The sequence below is a fragment of the Schistocerca americana genome, chromosome 2, assembly GCF_021461395.2.
Source record: "Schistocerca americana isolate TAMUIC-IGC-003095 chromosome 2, iqSchAmer2.1, whole genome shotgun sequence".
NCBI classification, from domain to species: Eukaryota; Metazoa; Arthropoda; class Insecta; order Orthoptera; family Acrididae; genus Schistocerca; species Schistocerca americana.
Genome location: NC_060120.1, coordinates 1,014,563,263 through 1,014,589,798, shown reverse-complemented (window position 1 = coordinate 1,014,589,798; position 26,536 = coordinate 1,014,563,263). Strand labels below are relative to the sequence as shown.

Here is a 26,536-nt window from a genome sequence, read left to right as displayed (position 1 = left end):
CGAAGTAGGATTTTTTCAGGATTCGTAATTCAACAAAGCATGAGGGAAAGGTTATGTCTGACAATACGTTTTCGTTATAAGTGTCGACATTCAGGGGGCGGATGAGGAAGACCGCCTTCATAGAATGATCTCAAGGAATAAATGTATAATTATAACCGTCCAAAAGCAGGCATACTCTTTCACCACATCAAGTAGAATTTTATTCCGCGTCTAGGAATAAGACACGGTAGTTCCTTTACGATAAGGAACAATATTTGGCTAGTCTTTCGTACTTGCTATGGTCGAAACGGGCCTTGAATCGAAATCCCTGACCTCTAACTTTTCATCTACATCTACATCATACTCCGCAAATCACCTAATCCTGTGTGGCGGAGGGCACTTTTGCACCACTAACTGAGCCGTCCACCGCTATTCCACTCAAAAATAACGCGTGGAAAGAATGATTGTCGATAAACCTCTGTATTGGCTCTAACTTTTTAAATTTTCTCCTCGTGGTCATTACGGTAAACGTATCTGAGGGGGAAGTAATATGTTGTCCGACGCTTCTCGGGAAGAGCTCTCTCGAAATTTCAATAGTAACTCTCTCCGTAATGCACAACGTGTTGTAACGTCCGCGACTGGAGTTTTTTAAGCGTCTCCATAACGCTCTCCCGCTGTCTAAAGAATCCCGCTACGAAACCCGCCGCTGTTCGTTGGATCTTCTGTATCTCTTCTATCAGTCCTACCTGGTAGGGATCACAGATAGATGGACAATACTATAGAACCGGTCGAACAAGCACCTTATAAGCCACTTCCTTCGTGGACGACTTACATTTCGTCAAGATTCTTCCTATGAATCTGAGTCTGGTATCTGCTTTTCCCACTATTTCTTTCCCGTGTTCACTCCACTTCAAGTCGCTCTGGATAATTACTCCTAGATATTATACGGTAGATACTGTTCCCAGCGGTTTGTCATCAGTAGTGTAGCTGTACAGTAGAAGATTACATTTCCTATGTATGCGCAGTATTTTATATTTATTTACTTTCAGGGTCAACTCTTAGAGACTGCACCATTCGTCAGTTCTTTGGAGGTCATTCTGCAAATCTTTACTGTCTTCTGGCGTTGCTGCTTTGTTACAGACGACCACATCATTTGCGAACAGCCCTAAAGAGCATCAGACGCTTTCTACTAGATCATTTATATATATTGTAAATAGTAACGTTCGTATCACACTTCCTTGGGGTACTGCGGAAGTTACCTATATATCTGTCGATTTTGATCCGTTAAGAGCGATGTGTTGAGTTCTATCTTCAATTAATTTAGCAACAGCAGCATGAAGCCAACGCGTGATCCGTGACGACCGTACGAAAACCACATGTTAATGTTATGAATTTATTTGTTCCCTTGGGTGGGCATTACAGCTTCTTTGCTATTTCATGCGTTTCATCAACATTGTTTTTTGGTTGTATGTTATTAAAAGAAGAAATATGTAGTTTTAGTTTATTGCAGGAAAACTAAGTATTGATGGCAACCGAAACATGATTAGCCTACCATATGTTAACATTATATCTGTGTGAACACTTATTTCAGTAGTCAAGTCTGTCAATAATGTGACGACTTTCGAAAAGGAGAGAATGGCGGAACATGACCGTTACTACGAGAAAATTACGTTAGCGGTTACAAAGAAATGGGAGAGGGTTACCAAGCAGCCACCACTGAGGATAGATAGACGGGGAAATAATTCGCTACAGGTGAGGAAAAGGGCAAAGGAGGATCCCCTCCGTATGTTAGGTAAATCACTGGAGCATTTATCACATGATCTGCAGCTTACTAGCGTCCACATGATGGATCCCTCAGTCACGTATAATTACAGTTCTGTTAAGAAATGCTGCAGCTAATCGCTCGCCACTTGGTCCTAGGGTCAGGAAAAAAGCAAAACATGTCTCACAAAATCTGACCGTTGTAGAAATACTCAATTCACTCGCGAAATACTGAATCGGATGAATGGGATGAATTTAATTAACGCGGTTATCAAGTGTTCCACGTGGTCTTAAGATCAGTGACAAAGCAACAAGGTCATGTGCCACGAAAATTATCAGTTTCAAAAATATGCACTTCACTTACGAAATACTGTAACCAGTATAAGACTCGCCGAAGGCTAAACAAATGCATGGAAAGCCGATGAATTTACTTAACGTGGTTATCAAATGTCTCCATGTGCGTGAGAGCTAAGTAACGGAGAAAACCTCGGGTGCTGAGTCCAACACAGATCAACATTTAATGAATTTCAGACACAAAAGGATAAAGAAAAATGGAGGTAAGAATAAGTAGATGAACAAGAAAGCGCTGATGCTTTCAAATCTATGACTTAATGCAGAATCACGACTTCGTGTAAATCTGTGTTCGCTTACTCATCTACTGCAGAACTACTGCTCCTCTACCGAAGTCATCTTCTCTCCCCTGTTCAAAGTGGAGACCGGGCTTCATGGGGGCGAAAAGTGCCGCTCGCCATTCTGGTTAATGACGCCACGCCAAATTGCCGCGTCAACTTTGAGCTGTTCTGACATGTAACCCGAATGCAGTAAGATGGCTCGTGATTCACCAAAATGTAGGGAGAGGAATCTTTTAGCGTCACGAAACATGCAATAGAGGCTATGTTTAAACCTCGAAGAATGCACTGATGACCCAAAAAGTTATGATCATCTCCTTAATAGTTTCTTTGTCCGTCTTTGGAAAGAAATACATCACTGATTCTGCGTATCAGGGATCCGACAATTTTTTGGTAGGTTTGTGGAAGTATGTGGTATTAGATGACTACGCACATATCACGTAACTCGCGTAAATAATGGGCTGATGATTTGTGTATGCTGTCATGGCGCCTCATGGGGCCCTAGATTGGTTTGATAGGATTTGCATCAGGCGAATTTGGCCACCGAGACATCAACGTGAGTTCACCATAATGATCCTCAAACCACTGTAGCGCAGTTCTGGCTCCGAGACACGGAGAATTATACTGTTGAAAGATGACATCGCCGTCGGGGAAGAAATCAAGCGTGAAGGGAAGCAGGTGATTCGCAGCTGTCTGCGTGTCTTCAGTTACCACCGCAGATCCCATGAAAGCGCAGGAGGATGCCTCCCATTGCATAAGACTGCTGCCACCAGCCTGTGCCCGTGGCGCGAGGCACGTTTTAAGCCGCCGTTCACCTCGATGAGAATGTTTGTGGAGACGACAATCGACCTAGTCTAGCACAAATATGATTCACCCGAAGAGCCGACATGTTTCCGTTGATCGAATCCCAATGGTCCCTTGCCCACTGCAATCCTAACTGACGATGTCGATGGGTCAACATGTGGACACGTAGGGATGGTCTTCTGTGGAGCTCGTACGATGAAGGTTGTGCTCTGAAACACTTCTGCGTGCACCGCCATTGTGTTCTTTTGGCAGAGATGTCACAGATCACCATCTGTCCTACTTTACAACAGACAGGCTCCCGATCCTCACTTCCTGTGAAGAGTCGTGGACGTCCTTCCATGTAGCGCCTAGTGGTAGTTTCACTGTCCCACGTCTTTCCGTAGATGCTCAGAACAGTAGCATTAAACATTTGATCGGCTTCGCCGTTTTCGAAATATTCGTTCACAGGCCCTGCGCTTATCTCAACGGATTTTCCCATATGCAGCCCGTATCTTCGCTATGGTGACCTCTCGTACGTGTGTGCTTCGCTTACATACTTTTGTTATCACGTAACGTGCCCGCAACGTCACCGAGCGTCATCCAGTGTCGAGGTCACAGTGGTTTTGGCTTATCAGTGTAAGTAAGAAGACTTCTTCGGCCCCTACAAACAAGCCACACTATCAAGCTAAATGGTCTCGGCGGGGAAAGGACTCCATTTTGGCTACTTCAGAGAGACTGCAGTTTTTAAGAAAATAAATACCTTGTTCCCATCCTCTTTCACGTATCAGAGAGATTGACAGGTAAAGAAAATGATAAAGATACGATCAAAGGATTAAATATTATAGAAGTATGAAAAGATTGCGAAATAACGCACGTCTTTCAACAGTCAGAGTGGCTTCCCTTGCCTAGCAACGAAGAAAGGAGGAGGAGGAGGAGGAGGCGATTAGTGTGCCGTCGACAACATGGTCATTAGAGACGGAGCAGCAGCTCGGCCTAGGTAATTATGGAGAAGGATAGCGGCCGTGCCCTTTCGAAGGAACCAGCCCGGCATTTTTAGGGAGATCACGGAAAAGCCAAATCAGGGTGGCCGGACGCAGATTTGTACCGTCGGGCTCCCGCATCCTAGTCTAGTATGCTAACCACTGCGCTATCCTGCTCAGCGTCAACGAAGAGATGCGCGTCAACAGCGGCAACATTTACCGCAAACATGACGTCATTTTGACGTCACGCGCAATATCGACGACCGCTTGATCGGTTATTTATTTATGTATTTAACGTGATCAGATTATGGGCATCAGGCCGTCTCTTACATCGGGCCTCATTGGTTAACCCCAGAAAAATTCACAAGAGTAGAAAATTGTTAAACTTGTTTATTAAATTATCGTTAAAACTCACAAGGTCTGTTGCACTTAGCCGGCGAGATTCTGATGTTGGCAGAACCAGCTACGTTTCGTAGCATTTGGACACAAATGCTTCGGGGCTGCCGCAGAGGACACTGGTTTCACGGCTTGAGGCAGCGCGCTAGGTCATAAAGCTGTAGATCGGGTTGTCTTCGACTTTGACCAGAATACAGAGGCTGAGCTGAACTTAAAATTTTCAGCTAATACTACAGCCGTCTTCTGCCCTTGCGCAACTTATGAATGGAAAGCATGGGCTGTCACTGCTTCCATCCATTATGGTGAGGTGAGTGTGACGTCACTTAATTGTAATCAGGCTTTCATTCTGCATATATAATTTTCACAGCCGGCTAATTGCAACCATAGTGTGATTAGATGATATTATTGATTTTTGTTCATGCTTTTCCAGGGCTTTTCTTTAAATCACTCAGATTTTTCACTGTCATTCGCCATGTTCATGACACAGGTACTTTTAGGTCGCCACCCTTCTGTGCCAAGGCTATAGTTGGTATATGCAATGCCTTCCCCAATTGTTAAATGGTAGTATCTTTGATTCAGTGGACAAATAATTTGTTTCGCAATAAACTAGTTTGTTATAGTGACCATTAGTTACCTCTCATAGTTTGATAGATAACATCATTAATAAGTTCTTATGAGGTTCGGTGTCCAAATTTTCACCTTTAATTGCGCCAGCACTAGTAATTTTCACTCAATAAGGCGTTATTCGCAGTGCAGCCCCGTTTCTTTTGAAATACGTGATCGTATCGGGACCTTTCCATCCCTGAAGGTCATCGAGGATAGGATCTGTAGCATCTCAAATGTATGCTAAACAGCTCAGACAGAATCTCACAAAGTTATTAAAATTCTGAGTATTGCTATTACATTCCGTTTTTCTTCTTACTGCTTACAGTGCCTTACTTGTGTACCTAACGTTACAAAGAATATTGCTAAGTGAAATTATAAACACTTTTTAATTTGAAATCTGCCTCATGCACACAGGCCTGGATACTAAAGAGGATGCCCCTTACATCATCGAAGCCAACTACACGGGCTGGATGGAGGCGCGAGACACGGAATCCGTGCTGTCATACTTCCGGGAAGACGTTGGGCTCGCTGCATACTGGGCTTTCTTCGGATACAAGTTCCCCTTCTGGGTGAACACCACAGAGAGCTCCCAGCCCATGCTGCAGCACCGGGGCCGGCTCTTCTACATCCTGATCCGGAACCTTCTGGCTCGCTACGACATGGAGAGATACTCCCGAGGCATGCCACCCGTGTGGCCGGTCGAACTGTGGGAGCCCGTTGAGGTGATTAACAAGTCGTGCATGAAGTAAATACGTAACAGTTCCTCCAGAGTGATGAATCAGATGGATATGGTTCTTCTTACAGGGTTACGATCCGGAGATCAGGCACCAAAGTGGACACGAGTTCCCGGCCCGCCCCGAGGGTCTCAAGCCCAGAAGTACTGACGTGTTGTCCATGGAAGACCTCATGGACTGGGAGAGGAGAATTCGCGACGGCGTCGCCATGTCAATTTACCTGGACGTAAGTACCCAGCAGCAGCAAGTTACATAAATCAGTATGTTACATAGATTACGTCCAGTTTTGTGGCGCTATGAAGCTTCTTGACGAGATATGAATAATGAACATTAATAGCTGTAATAGGATAGTGACGAAAATAAGTTATATAATTCACACTCCTGCATATGGTGAACACATCGCATTAATTACTAGCGCAACACAAAATAATACAGTGATGTAAATAAAATCGCAGCACCAGGAAGGAGTTGTGTGACATAAACGATGGTTGGTAGGCGTGTTTGCATACCTGAATGATGATTGTTGGATGTCAGTTGTGTCAGATGTCCGTCAGTTGTGCAAAACACCGTTTTTTCTCAGTACCCAAACATGTTTCGGCATCACTGTGCCATTATCAGTGGGTTTACGTTTTCTCATCAACATCGTTTAGTTGCAGATGACAAGCTACCTGTAGTAAATAATACACTAGCGATCCGAAAAATTCATGCACACCAAGTGTGAAGGTATAAACAAAAAGAAACGAACTATTGTTTGAACTAAACATCCACATAATTTTGTAATCATTTAAGAAAAATGTTCACATTGCAAAATAAATAAAAACGTAAACCCACTGATGATGGCACAGTGGTGCCGAAACATGTTTGGGTACTGAGAAAAAACGGTGTTTTGCGTAACTGACGGATCTCACATCCGACAAGTTTAACTGCAAACATGGCCAACACAAGGAGCTGCAAATCAAAATGCTGAATGATGATGTCTACCCAAATTTCGCACCAGTCGCTAAGTGTGGCGCTTAAGCGCTAATATGAGGACGCAAATCATGTTTGATTTAAATGCACACTGCAACGGTCGTGAGCGTTGGTGACCTTTCAGGTCAGACGTGACGAGCTGATGTTAGTCAAGAATGCCTTTAAAGTGACCAAGGCGGCATTATTGATTTCTCACTGATTTTGGACGAGGTCGTGTAACAGGGCTACGAGAAGCTGTCCGTTCCTTCTGTGATACTGCAAAAAGACTTGGCAGGAATGTGGCCAATGTGCACGATTGCTGGCAGCGCTTATCACGAGAATGTACAGTCGTCAGAAGATCGGAGTCCAGACGGCCATGTGGCACTGGCGCAATATACTGCATCTGAAGCACCACAGTGACACAACGGACTGTTACAAATCGGCTACTTGACTGACAGGTCCGAGGCAGACACCTTGTAGTGTGCATTCCACTGACCCCAAACCATCGCAATCTGCGACTTGAATGGTGTCAAGCGAGAGCTCGTCGGAAGGCAGGGTGGAGGTCTGTTGAGTTTTCTGATGAAACCTGTTTCTGCCGCGGTGCCAGTTACGGCTGTTTGTTGGTTAGAAGTAGGCCAGTTGAGGGACCGCAGCCAGCCTGTCTGCGATATAGATACACTAGATGTACAACTGAAGTTATGGTCTGGGTTGAGATTTCTTATGACAGCAGGAGCACAATCCTGGTTATCCCACGAGCCCTGACGGCAAAACTGTACGTCTGTCTTGTGATTAGACATGTTGTGATTTCGTTCAAGAACAGCTTCCTAGGGGCTGTTTTCCAACAGGATAGCGCTCGTCTACATACCGCTGTTGTAACCCAACGTGCTCTACACAGTGTCGACATGTTGCCTTTGTGGACCATGGTACTACTCAATTCTTTAGAAAATCTAAAATTACAATCTGATTACAGTTATTTAAAGGAAATAAGAAGCCCGGGATCACTGGTGATGGACAAGCTTCTGATTGTCTTACATTTGTCATTTGACTTAAAAAAGAATTTATTATAAACTTCAATTCGGACATTTGCCCTCTTATTGGTGCAGTATACAAATCTTCACTTTAACTAAATTACATACACACGAATAAGAATCATATTTTGCGTCCGCAACCAAAATCATAGATAGTAGGAATGGTGAATAATCAATCATAAACAATCTTTCTTGTTTAACCATATCTCAAAAGACTAGTAACACTATACACTTACAACCCAAAGTTACACAGTCACATAATACCACAACTTCATTAAAAAACAAAGATCTTAAAGCTTAATAAAACTGAACTGCCCACATAAATGTCCACAGTGAAACATGCTTATACTAAAAATGCAAAGTGGGCCAACCGAGGTCGCAAAACTGGCATACAGGAAAAATAACAAGAAAATGGTTCCAATGGCTCTGAGAACTATGGGACTTAACTTCTGAGGTCATCAGTCCCCTAGAACTTAAAACTACTTAAACCTAACATAAGGACGTCACACTCATCCATGCCAGAGGCAGGATTCGAACCTGCGGCCGTAGCAGTCGCACGGTTCCAGTCTTTAGCGCCTAGAACCGCTCGGCCATCCCGACCGGCGAAAAGTAACAATTTGCACATTCATTAAAGATACACAAATGATTAACATAAATGTTAAATAACAATGGCTAGTAATAACTCAAGCAGTGGCCTCACTTAAGTAACTGACATAATGACTCAGAATGATTCCCAAATTGCACTTAACTTTAGACAACAGCGTTAAGGCCCACAGCAGTATTTGGAAGCAATAACGCTACGGCCGTCAGGCAATACGAGCGTTCACTCTCTATGGCTTGTGCACAAGCAGGCGGTATATATTTATACATAGTCCGACCGGCCTCACAATGAGCGGTCCTGACAAGAATCATAACCGCACCGAGGTCAGGAAACGAGCAGACTTAGCAAATGGCCTGCAGCACAAATAGAAAACAAGGTCAAATCACAGCCACACTGGAATATAGAATAAGCAAGCCCCCAAATTCTTATGGAGCAATACTCTAACCCAGTGAATTAGCAGGAATCTTAGAGATCACTTGCAGTTGCCTTAAGGCACTTTCAACATTAAATAAACATACCAAATCCTGCCGTGATAAATGATTAAACCATTAACTCTACGGCTGCCGTGCGCTTACACAACCCCAACCAGTCCAAAAGCGGCCACTGTGTCCTAAAACAAGTTAAAATTTGCACGAAAGCCACTTAAAACACACACTCCACAGATGATGAGAAACGAAATGAGGAACATCAGCCTTCTTAGAATAGCCGCTGTGGCACCAAGTTGAGAACCATCTCCGGCAGCTACCCATGCCACAACAAGTTTCAACAATCTTCTTAGTTAAACACAGAATAAAAGTCATACGTAACTTGGAGATTGCAAATTAAGAGCTGGGAAGCTGTTCAGCGTGAGACGACGAACCCACCACAATTTTGCGCTTCAAGGTGCTCAATAATCGGCACCGTACATCCGGCGCGACAAAAGACAGGGGCGGCGAGCACGGCGAGGCCCATGCAGCGCGGTTAGGGACGCGGGCTCGTTTTCAACACCAGCTTGCTCGTTGAACGCCGAACAGAGACTCTCTCGTCACACGTTCACCCGGAAAACCGCCGGGGGAAGCAGACAAAGATAGCAAGACAGCCGAACAAGTGAGTAGAGAGCACTCTGGCGCCAGCCGCCACGGCTCACTTTGCCTGTTCGATCACCACATCTGTCTGGTACGGGACATCATCGGACGAGAACTCCAGGCGAAGTATTAAGTAATGTGCGAATGGACGGTGTCATGTTAAGAGGCGGGTAAGAGTTACTTCATCTCGTCAGTGGCTGTTACGAGGTACGCCCTGGCCGGACATCTTGTTTCACCGACAGGACTTTATTTTCCCTAACCAGCTATTCCGCCATTCAGAGTTGCATGGCTTTCCGGTTCAACAGCAAAATGACACCCTGCTGGGAGTGGCGAATTGCGCCACGTTATGTTCCCCTTAGGACATCTTTGCAGCTTTACCTGCTTGCTGCTTTCTTCAGATTAGCAAGTGTTTTGGAACCCAGCAGAATGAGACTGTTTCCATGCTGTTGAAGAACGAGCGACTTCGCTACTTTTTCTCCACTTGGTACTTTTGTCGTAATGCTGGTAGCGCATTAAGGGAGTTATAGCAGATAAGAAAATTGTTGCTTTAAAGTTTCCTTGTGTGCTCCATTGTCTTGAGGACGGCAAGTATCTCTAGAATAAACAGACTGTATTTATTGGGAACGCAAATATTAAGGGAACGATCGGAGGACGAGATGAAACAGGTAAGTAGTGCCTGCTATTTTGAAACCATAGTATCTGTCTAAAATGAGATAAGCCAAAGATTTAAAGGTTACATCTGGAGTGATTTCTGTTTTAAAATCTGTCAAATACAAAGTAATTCTGGTCCTTGTCAGAAGATGGAAATCTGCTCAAACGTCGTCTAAAACTTTAAAATCAGCCACACTCTTCTCTAAAGCAACGGCCTTGCCGCAGTGGATACACCGGTTCCCGCAGATCACCGAAGTTAAGCGCTGTCGGGCGTGGCCGGCACTTGGATGGGTGACCATCCGGGTCGCCATGTGCTGTTGCCATTTTTCGGGGTGCACTCACCCTCATGATGCCAATTGAGGAGCTACTCGACCGAATAGTAGCGGCTCCGGTCAAAGAAAACCATCATAACGACCGGGAGAGCGGTGTGCTGACCACACGCCCCTCCTGTCTGCACCCTCAGTGAGGATGACATGGCGGTCGGATGGTCCCGATGGGCCACTTGTGGCCTGAAGACGGAGTGCACACTCTTCTCTAAAAGGCAGACTTTCTCGCAGATGCTATAGGGTTGTATAATTAGAAAGGCTTTCCATTACCCATTAGTGGGACACGAACAGTATGGTATGCAGGCGTCTGTGGATCGGATGTTCTCGTACAAGATCGGCGCACAGTGGGCAGTCGACTTCTGACGTTACGCGGCGGATCACCAGAGGCCTGGTACAGAACTGGCTCTAAAGGCCTCGGTGGACAATCTGATTTCTTCCTTGTGCACCACGTTCAACATTTCTAAATAGGAGGGTCTCGCAAAGGCAATACACCTTGCATCCACAAGTCAAGCCGAGGTAGCACGTAGGCTCTCGAAACCGGGATCACGCAGGTTCGGTCCGCTTCCAACGAAATATGGATAATACATTTTGAAACATTTAATGCTTTTAGGGCCTGTGCTTACACAATCCTTTGGTATCACAATAAGTTACACTGAAAATCAAGTGTGGGACACAGAAACATCAACATTCCTTTGAATTTAAGGGTAGTATCCCTCACCCTCAACACAGGAAAGTTAAAAACAGAAGCGAGCACTTGAAAGGACACAAACAGACTTCAATGATGAAAAATTAAAATATATCTTACCCGCTTGTTCCTCTAAACTTTTTCATCAGCGGCAGCCTTACTTTAAGGCTGGAGGGGGAATAAAAGACGGCAGTGTCGTCCACAAACAAAAACACTGGACTGGACGTTTTACTGACGATGTTCTACAATTAAAGACAATCACGCTTAAAACACTATTTTGAGAGTCACCGTCCTCTTGCTCGAAGCAGTCAGTGACAAGAAGTCGCTTTAAATAACGTGGGCATAGTAAGATCCGTTTAGAGTACGAGAAGATGTCCTCGAAAGGCCCATTCATGTAGCTGCCCGAAGATATAATGCATACAAGTAAAATCTTAGCTTTCTAAGTGTGAAATAGTACCCAAAACCCAGTCCCTGAGCGGATAAAATCTCCAACCCAGCCGGGAATCGAACCCGAGCCCTGGGGATTGACATTCTGTCACGCTGACCACTCAATTTCTCAGTAGTGTGTGTCGATAAATGAACGGCTTCTTCCATCCAACGATTCCCGTTTGAGTTGTTGTAGTACTCGCGTGTTGATCGAACCTACTGGTAACAAATTTAGCAGCTTACCACTGAATTCCTTGGATGTTTTCCTACAATCCGATCTACCGATATACGTGGCGCAGTGGCTAACCCATTGCACTCGCTTTCGGGAGGACGATGGTTGATCTCCGTGTCAGGCCATCCGGGTTTTGGTTCTCTGTGACTTCTCTCAACCGCTTGAGGCAAATGCCAGTATGGTTCGTTTGAAAAAGCACGGCCGATTTCCTTCCCCGTTCTTCCACATTCGGAGCTTCAGCTCTGCCTCCAACCACACCACTGTTAACGGGACGTTGAACTCCAGTCTTTCTTTTAATCCGACCTGGTGGGTATCTCAAACATTCGAGCAGGATATTTTCAGATGTCAGTGCCCCACAGTCGTAAGAAAGGTCTGTGTACCACTTTGGTTCAACCGGTACACAGTGACCAGCTGTGTAGTAGACAGCATGTAAAATGACTCCATTCATAACATGAATTCTGACTGTTGATCTACTACTGTCTGGCACATTTTGTGACAGACGATGTAATCTATATCATTATGTGTCAAATTCATGGATTTTATTTTATCTGATAGTGTTGATTTTATATCGTCTAGTCTGACGTTTTAAATGCTTTTATGAACCCTGTGATGGATCTAAACTCGTTGTTCAAGAAAGAATACACGCAGTAGGATCGTACAGAGATACCAGTCTGCAGCTGAGGAAATCGAGTTCGCCGAACCATTCGTAGCCAGCCAATGAAGGTTCGTAGAGTGCTCACCGTTTTGCACGACACAGAGGTCACGTGAGCCTTATCGAATGCCATGGACGTGGGGAACCTACGCCTCTGAAGTTTAAATTCCTGCTGAGATGTAGAATTAAGTTTCCCGTGCCGTTCATAAACAACCTTCGGTGATCGCCGGGATGGTAGACAAGAAGAGAAATATTGGAATCTGAAGCATCCATTGCTAAAAATGAGGGATAAAGAAAGTATGTAAAGGCGATTATATTAAACCATTTCAAAATATCGACCATTCTGTGACTGAGAGATAATGACAACAAGTGAGATCAGTCCTGTAACACATTTTGCAACGTATCAATACTTAATCTTAAGAACAGTAATACGAAGGAGCATCAAGATCTAGGGTAGTGAGTAACTTTACCTGCTCAGAATCAGCCGTTATGGTACATATTTACAATTGTCCGTAAATTAGTTTGTATCATATTGCTATTTGGATGGGACACGAATAAAACTGTTTTATGTGGTCTGTTTTCCTTTTATTACTAGGATAAAGTACAAATCCAGCAACTGAATGAGGAGAACGCAATGAAAATGATTTCTCTCATGCTCAAAGGCGGTGAAGATTCACCGAATATAAAATACTATGGTTCCGTATACTATGGGCTGTTCACCATTTTCGGACATCTGATGGATCCGTATCACAAATACGGAGTAAGTAAACCGGTATATTAAAATGGCAATGAAGATTCTCATTCCCAAAGTGTGAATGGACTGACGTGGGTTCTTAACTTGTTGCAGATGACGCCAACCGCTCTCGAGATTCCGGAAACGATGACGAGGGACCCACTGTTCTACAGAGTCTTGAAGCGCATGTGGAAGGTAATGGACGGATACAAGAATACTTTGCCGCCATACCACAAGGAGGACGTAAGTTGCTAACCCATTCCGTTTAACCGAATGTATAAAACGATGTCTAGTAAACGGGAAAATAAGAGGAACTGTTCCTGCTTTTGTAGCTGATGGTACCGGGTGTAAAAATTGAGAGCATGAAGATGGACAAACTCATGACGTATTTTGACGACTTCGATATTCACGTCGATAACGCAATCGATGTGCAGAAGATCGAGGATGCTGGCAAGGTGAACGTGATTGCGCGCCAACACAGGCTCAACCACAAACCGTTCACTTGCCTATTGAAGATCAGCAGCGAGAAGGAGATGAATGCCGTGGTGCGCCTCTTCCTGGGACCGAGTGACGGCTCCGGCAAGATCTGGACGGGTGACGACATGAGGCACCACTTCTACCTGCTGGACGCCTTCGAGGTGAAGCGTAAGTGCCCGCTTTCTTTCTGTTTCACTTTTGATCATTTGTTACTTTGTGCGATTTGTTTTCCTCTATATTCGTTTCTTACTCTTGGTTTTTCTTCACTTATTTTGATTACACGGTCAGTAACTTGTTTACGAATTCCACAATTCTACACCTCAGAAATGACTGCTGTCTGGTGGCTTTTTAGCGTCCTCACTTGCAAACACCGCTTCACTCAGACTCATAATGGTGAGGAAAGGTATTGCTTGCCTTTGCTCTTCCATGATTACGCTACAAAAATTACTAAAACAGTAAAACAGTAAGTTCGACATTATCACTTGCAGAGTACTCTTATAAAAAGGAATCTTCTGAGTTATTTAATTTTAATGCTTCAGTTGCCTAGGGCGTCGTATGCCTTTATGTCTTCCGAAGCAGTATACATATTTCTCCTGTTTATTTCCCAACCAAGTTATCCGCATAATAATGTTTGTTTGTTTTCTTTTCTTATTTATACTCTGTTGCTTCCGTTTAAAGACCTTTCATTCATCTAGGAAAGGCTTCATAGGTATAAACTGAAACTGTGTGAATAAAACAGGTGACATATAGTGTCACGTGGATTGTCTCCTCAAAAAGCTGTCGATATTTTTTTTTTTTTTAAATTCTGTTTCACTTAAAGCCATCGAAGAGACAACTACATCAAAAACTTGCATGTTCTCTATTTCCTCCAACAACGAAATTCCATAAACTGCTCAGCCAGTCTTGAATCTCTACCTTACCTTGAGCGCAATGCTTGGTGTTCACCTTTAATTAATGCCTACAGGAGCTCACATTGGAGTACAAAACTGGGGCTTGCAGAAGACACTCATGATCTTGTCGATGATTTTTGAGGGATCATCTGTCTTCTGACTTTTGGCCGCCCACGAAGTGCTCTTTTGTACCAGTCTCTTCATCTCAGTGTAGCACTTGAACCGTAAGTCCTCAATTTTTTTGTTGGATGTATACCAACTATTAGTATGCTCTTTGCCTGTCTAGGCTACTTCTTATATCGTCCTTGTTTCGTTCGTCATGTGTTATTTTGCTTCCGAGGTAGAAGAATTTCTTCGATTCCTCTCCTTCTTGATCTCTGACTTTGATAACTTTACGTCTAATTCTCATTTCCTCTCCTTGTCATTATATTCACTAATTTTAGTTTGCTCTCGATCGATGTTCTATGCCGATTAGACTATTCATTGCATTCAACACGTCCTGTAATTCCTCGTCACTGACGACAGCAATATCATCATTGATGTCCTGAATATTAATCTCACTCCTGAACCTTTTTTATGTTTGCGTCATGCATTCTTCCCTGGATAACTTGACCAGTAAAGGATAAAGAATGCATTTCGCTGCTACACCCTTTCTAAACCAAGGACTTCCGTCTTGGTTTTCGTTCTTACAGTTCCCTCTAGGTTCTCTACATGGCACTACGAAATGAATAAAACGATTACAAAAGGCTATAAATATTTAACACACCGCGATAGATGGTTAAGAATTACAGTGGATCCAAAAGAAATATCAATTTTCTTTTTGCATAGATTGTGGCTATCCTACATGACTACTGTTGGTCACACAGACATTAAGCAATAATTCGTTGTACGCCGCACACACTGAATTATATGTGGAGCACCGATGTGAGTACATTACAAATGCACAGTTTCAATTTTGGAACTGTTTTTGGGAAACATGGCACCTACTCGTACACAAGGTCTTTCACATAACCCCATAAAAATGAATCCATGGGTGTCAAGTACGGAGATCTAAATGCCCAAAAGCAGAACACAGGTGTCAGCATGTCCAGAAAGAAAAATTCAGTGGTTAGGAATTGAGGGTGCTCCATCTTGCTGAAAGATGTAATCTATGGAACACGTGTCAAGCTGTAGCGTCAACCAGTGTTCAAGTATGTCTAGATAGGGTTTTTTTTAAAACATTTAGCTCGATGTTCAGTTACACACCAAGGCATTTCCTGTACTCACATTTGAATGTTGTGCTGGGTAATCTTACCTTCCGAATTGTGGAATGTTGTTTACGGCTTAAAATGTGACATTAGCAAACGTTTCTTCCTGCCTGGCTTCCAAGATTGTCGTAGCGTAATTGAGTTCCGAATGATTTCATTTACAGCTCTCTCTCTCTCTCTCTCTCTCTCTCTCTCTCTCTTTGCGAATGTTGTTGGCATTTTGAGGTGATTGTATCGCCGAAAAAATCTGAGCTGTGATAACAGAACGGCAGCTATTAAGTTCCTGCGGGGAGAATGCCTTCTGAACGCGATCGCAATTTTCACGTCTGACGCAGGACTTTTCATTTACACATCATCGCACAGGTGACTGCTTCCGATTCAGTGCGTATACGCAATGATTGGAACTATGAACTTCCTTTTATATCGCTGCGCTTTGCATGTCGATCGAAATTCTGAATTTTCTGTTACATTCTCTGTAATTTTTATCGCTATACCGACGTCTATTTGACTACTCTGCAAGTCACACTCACTTTTGGCAGAGGGCTCACAAAACCACTTCCCGACTGTCTCTCGTAAGTTCCACTCTCGAAAAGCACGTGGAAAAAGGTACATCTAAATAATATTTCCATGCGAGCACTGATTCCTCTTTCTTTATTACAATGGCTATTCGTCGCTGAGGAAGTGAGACTCAGAAGAAGATTTTCGCATTCGGAGAAAATAGTTGGGGATTGAAATTTCGTGACAAGATATCTTGCTTTAATGATTGCCACACCAACTTGTGTGTCATCTCAATAACGCTATCTCGCCTATTTTGTGATAACACAAAACGAGCTGCCCTTCTTTCAACTTTCGCAATGTCCGCCGTTAATACTATCTGGTAACTATTCCATACTGCACAACAATATTCCAGCAGAAGACACGGAAGCGCGTTTTGTAGGCAGTCTCTTTAGCAGATTGGATGCAATAAACCTCAGTCTTTGTTTTATCTTCCGGACAACATTTTCTGTGTGATGGGTCCAGTTTAAGTTGTTCATAACTGTAATCACTATGTATCTTAGTTGAAACAGCGATCGTTATATTTCTATGACCTATCGCGTAATCAAAATTTAATGGAAACTGTTTAGTAGTCATATGGAGGTTTTCAAACATTTTGTAGTTCAGTGTCAATTTACACATTTCTCACAATACAGGTATCTTGTCTAAATCATTTTGCAATTCGTTTCGATATTCGGGTAAGTTTACTAGGCGGTAAACGACTGCATAATCAGCAAACAAATGGTCTGTTCAGGTTCTCTCCTAAATCGTTTACGTAGATTAGGAATAGCAGAGAGGCTTCTCCCTTGGGAAGTCTCTGGTATAAGTTCGGTTTCACTGTATCACTTCCCGCCAATTACCACGATCTGTCTTTCTGACAGAAAATCGTGAATCCATACGCACAATTCAGATGATACTACACGTAATTTGATCAGAAGCCGCTTGTGAGGAACGGTAACAAGAAACTCTGAAAATGTAGAAACATGGACTAACCTGAGATCCCTTATCTGCACCGTTCATTATTTAGTGTAAAAATACAGCCTGATGCATTTCCCAAGGACGGCATTTTCCTAATTCTTGCAGGTTATGTGTCAACAGATCTTGGAGATATTACCTAATGTTGTAACATATTACAAGTTCCAAAATAATACTGCAAGTCGATGTTAGTGATATGGGTCTGTAATGTAACGGATTATTTCTATTTCCTTTCTTGAGTATTTGTGTGACCTGTGCAACTTTCCAGATTTTTGGTATGGCTAAGTATTAAACAGCCATGGCCGTTTATAATTGGTATATTCTTTTATACACCACGTAAGTCTACAACTTCATATGTTTCCGAAAAGAAACAAAATGCGAAAAATGCTGCTGGCCAGTGATGCGCCTATGTCAGGGGCTCACATAGTGGACAGCAATGCTTAATCTCTAAACTGGACGGTGGAGATAGAACTTGCGTATTGTCAGAAGTTTGTTTACTGCAGAACAGTGCAGAAACCCTTTCCCTGCTCATAGGGCTCTTCCTTTATAGTATAATATTTCGGAATGTATGAAGTTCATAACAGTGAAACCAAGTCTGCGGTCACTAATCGTACCTCTAGTTTTCATTGTCGTACAGAAAAACGTACATATGCCACTTAAAAAATCTGACTTGTGCTGAAAGTGGTATTCGTTCAGCCGGCCGAAGTGGCCGTGCGGTTAAAGGCGCTGCAGTCTGGAACCGCAAGACCGCTACGGTCGCAGGTTCGAATCCTGCCTCGGGCATGGATGTTTGTGATGTCCTTAGGTTAGTTAGGTTTAACTAGTTCTAAGTTCTAGGGGACTAATGACCTCAGCAGTTGAGTCCCATAGTGCTCAGAGCCATTTGAACCATTTGGTATTCGTTCACTTCTATAGATTACGCATACCTGCCCATTATGTGAGACCAGGACAAAGATGCATCCCTGGCCAATTTCATTTCTCACATTTTGTTTCATTTAGGTAAGATATGAGGTGGCAGAGTTGCGTGGGATACCCTGTACATACAGGGTAGGTCAGGAGAGAAGGAAAATACTTTAAAGGGTGATAGTATTAATGATTCTGAACAAAAAACATCAAGTTGACGTATGCCCTATTCCGAATAGTTTTAGAATAGAATGGATTTAATGTAAAATTCTATCTCGGATCCGTTTGGAATAAGGCGTATGTCCACATGAAGTTTTTTGTTCAGAATCACTAACACCGTCATCCATCAAAGGAATGTACTTTCCCTCCTGACACACCCTGTATACACACGGTGTCTCTCCTAAGAGTCGTGTCCGCAGCTCGTGGTCTCGCGGTCACGTTCTCGCTTCCCGAGCAGGGGGTCCCGGGTTCGATTCCCGTCGGGGTCAGGGATTTTCACCTGCTTCGAGATGACTGGGTGTTGTACTGTCCCCATCATTTCATTATCATTCATCAAAGTGGCGAGACTGGACTGAGCAAAGGTTGGGAATTTGTACGGGCGCTGATAACCGCGCAGTTGAGCGCCCTGCAAACCAAACAACAACAACATCATCATCATCATCCTAAGGCCCGTCGGACAGATTTTCTCTGGGTATTCCTGCAGATGTTTACAATTTCGTTTTTGGATTGTGTAGCTGGGGTCAGCTCTGACAAATAGTTCTCATTACGACTTTCATGCGACGCCTGATGTCAATGGAAAGTGTCAATTTGTGTCCCAGTACAGACGGAATTTTACGTGCCCATTCGACAGAGTGATCTCAGATTAGTCTAGTGCGATATTTGTTTTATCGACATGAATATAGAAGGACAGTAAGACTGGAAGAGTAACCAGCATTCCAGCAGCTACAGTACTGTCCTAGACCGCACTGACTGCTAGCATGTAGTGCTACTGAATTACTGCTGAATAGCTGTTCATTCTTCCTGTTATACTGACGCTGTGAATGCACATCGATAGAACGAATATCGGATAATTTGGGAGCACTGTATCGAATGAGCACGTAAAATTCCTATTTTAAAATAATTTTGTTTGTAATGGAAAACAAACGGAGATTATTGAACAAGGCCTCGAATGACATATGTGACGAGCAGTGATTGCTTGGGCTGACTCCATCTATACAATACAAAAACGAAATTGAAAATGTCTGCCGAAACACCAGAGAAAATGCGTACGACGTCTCTTAGAAGAAACAGGGTCATTCACAGTTATTCGAGAGAAATACGTCTGAAGGTTACTTTTGTACGTTTTTGTTGAATCATTCGCCCAAACTACGTATCCAAGTACAAAACTTAACTACATTAAATTTCCTACAAAAAGATCGTGCTCGTTTTTCTGTAAGACTAATAGTGTGCACGTAACGAGCGAGAGAATATGAAAATCTTGTGTGAGGTATTTAATGGTGTTGCGGGTTGCATGAAACTCATCGTAGGGCAGCTGAATCACCCTGTGTAAGATAAAAAGTCAAAGTCCTGACTGACTGATTCACTCACTGACTCATCGTCACCCAGACCAAATCACTAAAAATAGACATTTGAAATCTGCAGAGGGTTTTGGTCTTCTACTGTGAACGTCTTTTAAGGCGGGATTTTTGGATTTTCGATCCATATGGGAGTGAAATAAGGGGTGAAAGGCTTTGTGAAAGTATGTCGTTATTAAGGCAATTTTGAAGCAAGAACTACGAAAATTCGAATTTGGCTTCTCAGTCAGAAATAAAATAATCCTCTCTCAGAGATTCAACAAGGGATGACAAGTCTTATGAAAATCTTCCATTATGAAAGCGTTTTAAAGCCAAATCTATGAAATTTTGTATTTGGCATCACAGTTAGAAATACAAAAAATACCGTAAGTATTTCAGTATTTTTGGAAATTCCATCCATAAGGTCGGAAGTAGAGGATGAAACTTTTAACGAAAATATTTCACTATGAATATTTGAATCTGGCTTGTCTTTTGTAAATAAGAAACTTTGTGTTGCAGTGCTTTTGGAAATTCAACCGCTAAGCAGTCGAAATAGGGCCTGGCTGGTTCACTGACTGATCGTCGCATTGTCAATACCGCTAAGGATAGAAACTTGAAATTTGGAGATTGCGTTACCTCATACTGTCGACATCGTTTAGTAAGAAACTGTCTGACATTTCATCCCTATGGGGGAGACGTAGCGAATGAAAAGTTTTTTTGAAAATGCGTCACTATCAAGGTCACTCTGAAAGTAGATGTATGAACACTGGTATTTGGTTTCTGGGTCAGAAATAAAAAAATACATGCTTCTGCATTTTTGGAAATTCAACCACTAAGGGGTGTAAAATAGTAGCTGAAAGTTTATTTTCAAAATATATAATTATTAAAGTACTACTAAAGCATTTTTAAAGCTATATCTCTGCAACTTGTTATTTGACCTCCCGCTAGGAAATAAAAAATACAGGTTTCAGTGGTTTTGGAAATTCATCCACTAAGGAGGTGAAATAGGAGATGACAATTTTTATCAGAATATTTCGTCATATTAAAACATTTTTAAAGCTGAATCTATCAAATCTGTTATACGACTTCTAAAGAAGTGTGTGTTAGGGTACGGTAGTTTCTATGGAAGTATCACCAGAAAAATTCAAAACGCATGCTTAAGAAAGACATCTGGCTCCAGCTGCAAGAGTCGCCTTTTGGTCAGAAATACGTGCGGAAAAGACTATGCTGCTATGGTCTTAACTGCTGTGAAAAAAGTTTAAAAGATGTCACAGTCTGTGAACAATATGAAAATTCAATTAAAGATTAAAAAATCTATCCAGACCATACAGTCTACACTTGTAAAACATAAATTTTTTTATCTTATTATATATATATATATATATATATATATATATATATATATATATATATATATATATATATATATATATATATACCCGTTTGTCGGAATACTTGGCGGAATACATACACATCGTATTGAAAGAAGTGGTAATAAACGATGTTCACTTCGAAGAGGGACATCCCTAACATAATGCTCGACCCCACCTACATCACCCCCGTGAACAGGACGGGGGTGACTTTGAAATCTTAAATAGGAACCCCTATTACTTATTGTACATTTGGATTATCCGTGAGAAAATATGTAACTTTTGTATAAAACATTTCTTTCGTTTAATAATAGATAGTAATCGATACACGTGAATGTGGGGTTACAATTGTTGAAAAAAGGGTAGGGTCTCAATCGAATACACATCCGATTAAGACAATGGAAGTACTTTTTTGATATTTTTGGTACTGCTATCATGTGACACCTCCCACAATCGAATGAAGTACAGACCGTGATCATGCACTCAGTCCTTGGTCAGATTGTGCTTGTTACTTCAATGATTCTGACTGTACACATCACGTCGTAATTGTTCCACAGTGTTAACGATTGCAGAGAGGGTCGATATAATTTCCGCGTATTTTGAGGCTCGTCGAAATTTTGATGGGGCTCTCGGCAAAGGTATACTACTCTGTTCCCCGATAAAAATGTTCCGTCTGCAACGACGTTTCGCAGTATTGTCCACCTGTTTACTGAAATGGGCATTGTTAAAACTAGAGAGAATCCGGCCACGGCCTGCGACAATGTTGCTGCAAATCCTCACATCAGTTCTCTGCAAATTGTGCGACGTTGAGGAATTTGAAAAATGGCTCTGAGCACTATGCGACTTAACTTCTGAGGTCATCAGTCGCCTAGAACATAGAACTAATTAAACCTAACTAACCTAAGGACATCACACACATCCATGCCCGAGGCAGGATTCGAACCTGCGACCGTAGCGGTCGCTCGGTTCCAGACTGTAGCGCCTAGAACCGCATGGCCACTCCGGCCGGCTGAGGAATTTCGCAAAGAAGTGTCCTATGCATACTGCATACACAAATGGCATCAGTTTCATCTATCGCTGCATCAAGAACTGCATGGTGATGATTTTCACAGTCGCCTGAAGCTCTGCAACGGGATACAGGAATAACCGGGATAATTTCGTTTCACAGATACTTTTCCCCGATGAATCATATTTTACGAATCGTGGTCAAGTGAATCGACATAATACGCATTATTGGTCGGTGGAGAATAGCAACTGGGTAAGGGAACTTCAACGTCCATGGAGTGTCAACGTTTGGTACGCAGGTAATTGGTTAGTACTTCATAGGAGGTAAAATGACGGGTCAAATGTACAGCGACATTGTGGATAATGTGTTACCCAGGCTAATGGATGATGTTCCACTTCAAACGAGAATGGATATAAGGTTTCAATACGATGGATGTCCAGCGCATTATTCACGACTAGCTTGAGGATTTCTGAATCGAGACTATCCAGGTCGATGTATTGGACGTTGCCCACACGTTCAACCGATTTGACATCTGCTGATTTTTTCCTCTGGGGATGACTAAAAGACGGAGTTTACATGGATGTACCAATAACCCTCGAAGATATGCGGCAGCGAATTCGCAATGAATGTGCAAAAATTGTCGCAGAGACACTACTACATGTCGGACAGTCATACAGACACAGAGTTGCAATATGCATTAAAAACAATAGTCAACATTTCGAATATTTCCTGCACTGAAACACTTATGAGAGGCAAGGGGACTAACAGCAATCGAGCACCCCGATATAATGAGGGGCAAAGGGAGTCACAGTAAACAAGCACCCTGAGACAGTGAGAGGTAAGGGGCTCACAGTACTCAAGCAGCCCAAGATAGTAAGAGGCAAAGGGACTCACAGTAATCAAGCACCCCAAAATAGTGAGAGGCAAGGGGACTCACAGTAACCAAGCACTCCGAGATAGTGAGAGATAAGGGGCTCACAGTACTCAAGCAGTCCAAGATAGTGAGAGGCAAGGCGACTCACAGTAATAAAGTATCCCAAGATAGTGAGAGGCAAGGGGACTCACAGTAACCAAGCACCATGAGATAGTGAGAGGCAAGGGGCTCACAGTACTCAAGCAGCCCGAGATAGTGAGAGGCAAGGGTACTCGCAGTAATCAAGCACCCCATGATAAGTGAGAGGCATGGGGACTCACAGTAACCAAGCACCCCGAGATAGTGAGAGGTATGGGGCTCACAGTACTCAAGCAGCCCAAGATAGGGAGAGGCAAGGGGACTCACAGTAATCAAGCACCCAAAGATAGTGAGAGGCAAGGGGATTCACAGTAACCAAACACCCCAAGATAGTGAGAGGCAAGGGGACTCACAGTAACCAAACACCCCGAGATAGTGAGAGGTAAGGGACTCACAGTACTCAAGCAGCCCAAGATAGTGAGAGGTAAGGGGACTCACAGCACTCAAGCAACGCAAGATAGTGAGAGGCAAGGGTACACACAGCAACCAAGCACCCCAAGATAGTGAGAGGTAAAGGGCTCACAGTACTCAAGCAACCCAACATAGTGAGAGGCAAGGGTACTCACAGTAATCAAACACCCCAAGATAGTGAGAGGCAAGGGAACTCACAGTAACCAAACACCCCGAGATAGTGAGAGGTAAGGGGCTCACAGTACTCAAGCAGCCGAAGATAGTGAGAGGTAAGGGGATTCCAGGAATAAAGCATCCCAAGATAGTGAGAGGCAAGGGGACTCACAGTAGCCAAGCACCCCAAGATAGTGAGAGGTAAGGGGCACGTGTCACATGATAGCATTTTCCCAAATATCAAATAACGTACTTTGTTTTTCGTAATTGGATGTGTATTTTAGTGAGATATTACCGTTTCGGAACAATTGTCATCCCATATCCATGTTTGCCGATTGTAGCGCCATCTATCATGAAACGAAAGAAATGTTTTATACAAGGGTTACATATTTTTTCACGGATAATCCAAATCTATCCACAGCTTGTGGTCTAGCGGTAGCGTTCTCGCTTCCCGAGCACTGGGTCCCGGCTTCGATTCCTGGCGGAGTCACGGATTTTCGCCTGCCTCGAGATGACTGGGTGTTATTGTGTCGTCTTCATGATCATCATTCATCCTCATTGCGGTCGGAGGAAAGCCAATGGCAAACCACGTCCATTAAGACCTTGCCTAGTACGGTGGTGCGGGTCTTCCACATAGTTCCCCTACGCTCTGCCAAGGAGTGTGGGACCTCATCACCAATCGAAATCTCCAGTAAAAAAAAGGGGGGTTCCTATTTATGATTTCAAAGTCACCATCCCTCTCAGCTTCCCTCTTCGAGGTGAACAACGTTTATTACCATATTGTTTTTTTAATCCGATGCCTATTTCGCCATATATTCCGACAAACAGTTTTAAATGCCTCATCCTGTATGTATGGCGTTTCCGCAAGAGCGTGCATAAATGTAACACGACATAGAGAATGCTCTACTGAACAATTTGACGTATGGAACCTGGGGTTGTGCAACTTTAGAAGATATGGAAGTAAACTTGTATACCGTTTTGTCTAGTATTACTGTTTTCCAGCTTATTTACAACTAACATAAGTACAGTATTACACATATTGTGCTGTTTATTTACATGGACATTCTTTATTTCCTGCAAGGTACATTCTTTACTTCCTGCCAGGAAACAAGAAGCACGATCTTGATTGCTAGGAAGTCATGATTCAGGCTTTGTTTACTTTACTTTTCCGTAAGGTGGCTCTGTTCAATCGTATTTACATTGTCTCATTACGGAACGTTCTATGAATCACAGACCCATTCAACATGACGGTGCACCACCTCACTTCAGTGTGGATGTCCGCAACCATCTTGTTGCTCTATTTCCTGGTCGCTGGATTGGAAGGGGAGGTACTATTCCATGGCCCACGAGATCACATGACCTGAAAGCCCTTGATTCTTGCCTATGGCCATACCTGAAGTCACTTGTGTATGAGTCCCCAGTGGATGTGGACATAGAATTAGTTGCCAGAATTCTAGCTACCTGTGATGCGATTCGAAACATACCAGGGGTATTTGACAGGACGCGTCGGAGTCTTGTTCGCCGATGTCATGCTTGCATTGAAGTTTGTAGCAGTCAGTTTCAGCACATTTTGTAAGATAGGGGACAGATGGTACGTTCATTGTGTCAATGATGGTATATGCAGTTAAGTGTAACTAATGTAAATAAAAAAGTACCTCCTTAATGCCCCCTGGCGTGTCCGAACCCAGGTTCCCTACCACAAATTGTTCAGTCCTCTTAAGTTTTTGCACGCACTTACGGAAACACCCTGTTGTGTATGTTGACTCGTACCTTTATGCGCCGTTGATGAGTGTTTCCACGCCAATCCGATCATTCTTTGTCGACAGTGAATAGTGGTGAGAACAGTATCGTGCGCGGCTCGCGCCAAATGTTCCTCGTTGCGGAGGAGGCAATGGCCTTCCGCCAGATGCTGAACAAAGTGGAGGCGTCGCTGAAAGGAGGGGAGAAGCTGTCGCCAGGGGCGGACAAGGAGAAGTACGAGGGCTTCCCCCACCGCCTGCTGCTGCCCCAGGGCCGCCGCACCGGCCTGCCGGTCACGCTGGTCGCGATCGTGACCGACTCCAAGGGCAACGGCTGGGAGGGCCAGAGGATCACCGACCACCGGGACCCCTTCTTCCCCATGGACCGGAGGCTCTTCATGTGGGAGCTCGAGACTGTGCCGAACGCGCACGTCGAGCACGTGAATATCTTCCATCGCAGCATGAATGAGCTGAACGTCTCTGAGGAATGAGGCTCGCTGCTCTGCCTAGCTTCACCGAACTCCAACATCAGACAGTGAGGTATCAAAGTATTGCCCGACTGTTGTGATTATGGAGTACCGCACACCGTTTGTATTCCGTGATAGTATGAGTAGAGGCAATTAATGAACTTGTTAAGTAACAGCTACTTTCCTATCGTTCTCTTGTCCCTCAGTCGTATTGTGTTGGCAGACATTCATAATAAATGATTACAGATGGTTATTTGGGTGTCCCTGCAAGATTGTTTTGTAACTTTTTAAGAAAATAAAAGTTTTTCAACTCAACATTGTTAATTTTGTGTAATTTTGTTACTGTTTTTGCTGTGGCTGTTGGTTGTTTGCACTTCTACTACCTTTTTCCCTCTGTAAATATTTCTTTTCAAACCAAATACTAAATATTGAAACAACAATATTCAAATATTTACTTATTGCATTCTGGCAACATTCCCTCCAGTAAACAAATCCATACAGCACAAAAACGTATAACGTAGAAAAGTCTCTACATGGACCCGCCAGGTTAGCCGAGGGCGCAAATGCACTGCTTCCAAGACTCTG

General features: G+C 43.3%; 1 protein-coding gene and 1 pseudogene across 1 annotated transcript in view; both read left to right on the top strand.

Moving 5' to 3' along the window:
- The window catches only part of LOC124596365 (allergen Cr-PI-like), a 61,086-nt gene extending 34,820 nt beyond the window's left edge, over positions 1-26,266 (top strand). The window contains exons 5-10 of the mRNA XM_047135472.1: positions 5,549-5,856; positions 5,939-6,094; positions 13,077-13,241; positions 13,329-13,457; positions 13,547-13,859; positions 25,572-26,266. Coding sequence (XP_046991428.1) covers positions 5,549-5,856; positions 5,939-6,094; positions 13,077-13,241; positions 13,329-13,457; positions 13,547-13,859; positions 25,572-25,975 — 1,475 coding nt within the window. The 3' untranslated portion in view covers positions 25,976-26,266. The remainder of the gene's footprint in view (positions 1-5,548; positions 5,857-5,938; positions 6,095-13,076; positions 13,242-13,328; positions 13,458-13,546; positions 13,860-25,571) is intronic.
- LOC124596959 lies at positions 10,367-10,483 on the top strand (annotated as a pseudogene).
- Positions 26,267-26,536: the final 270 nt, after the last annotated feature.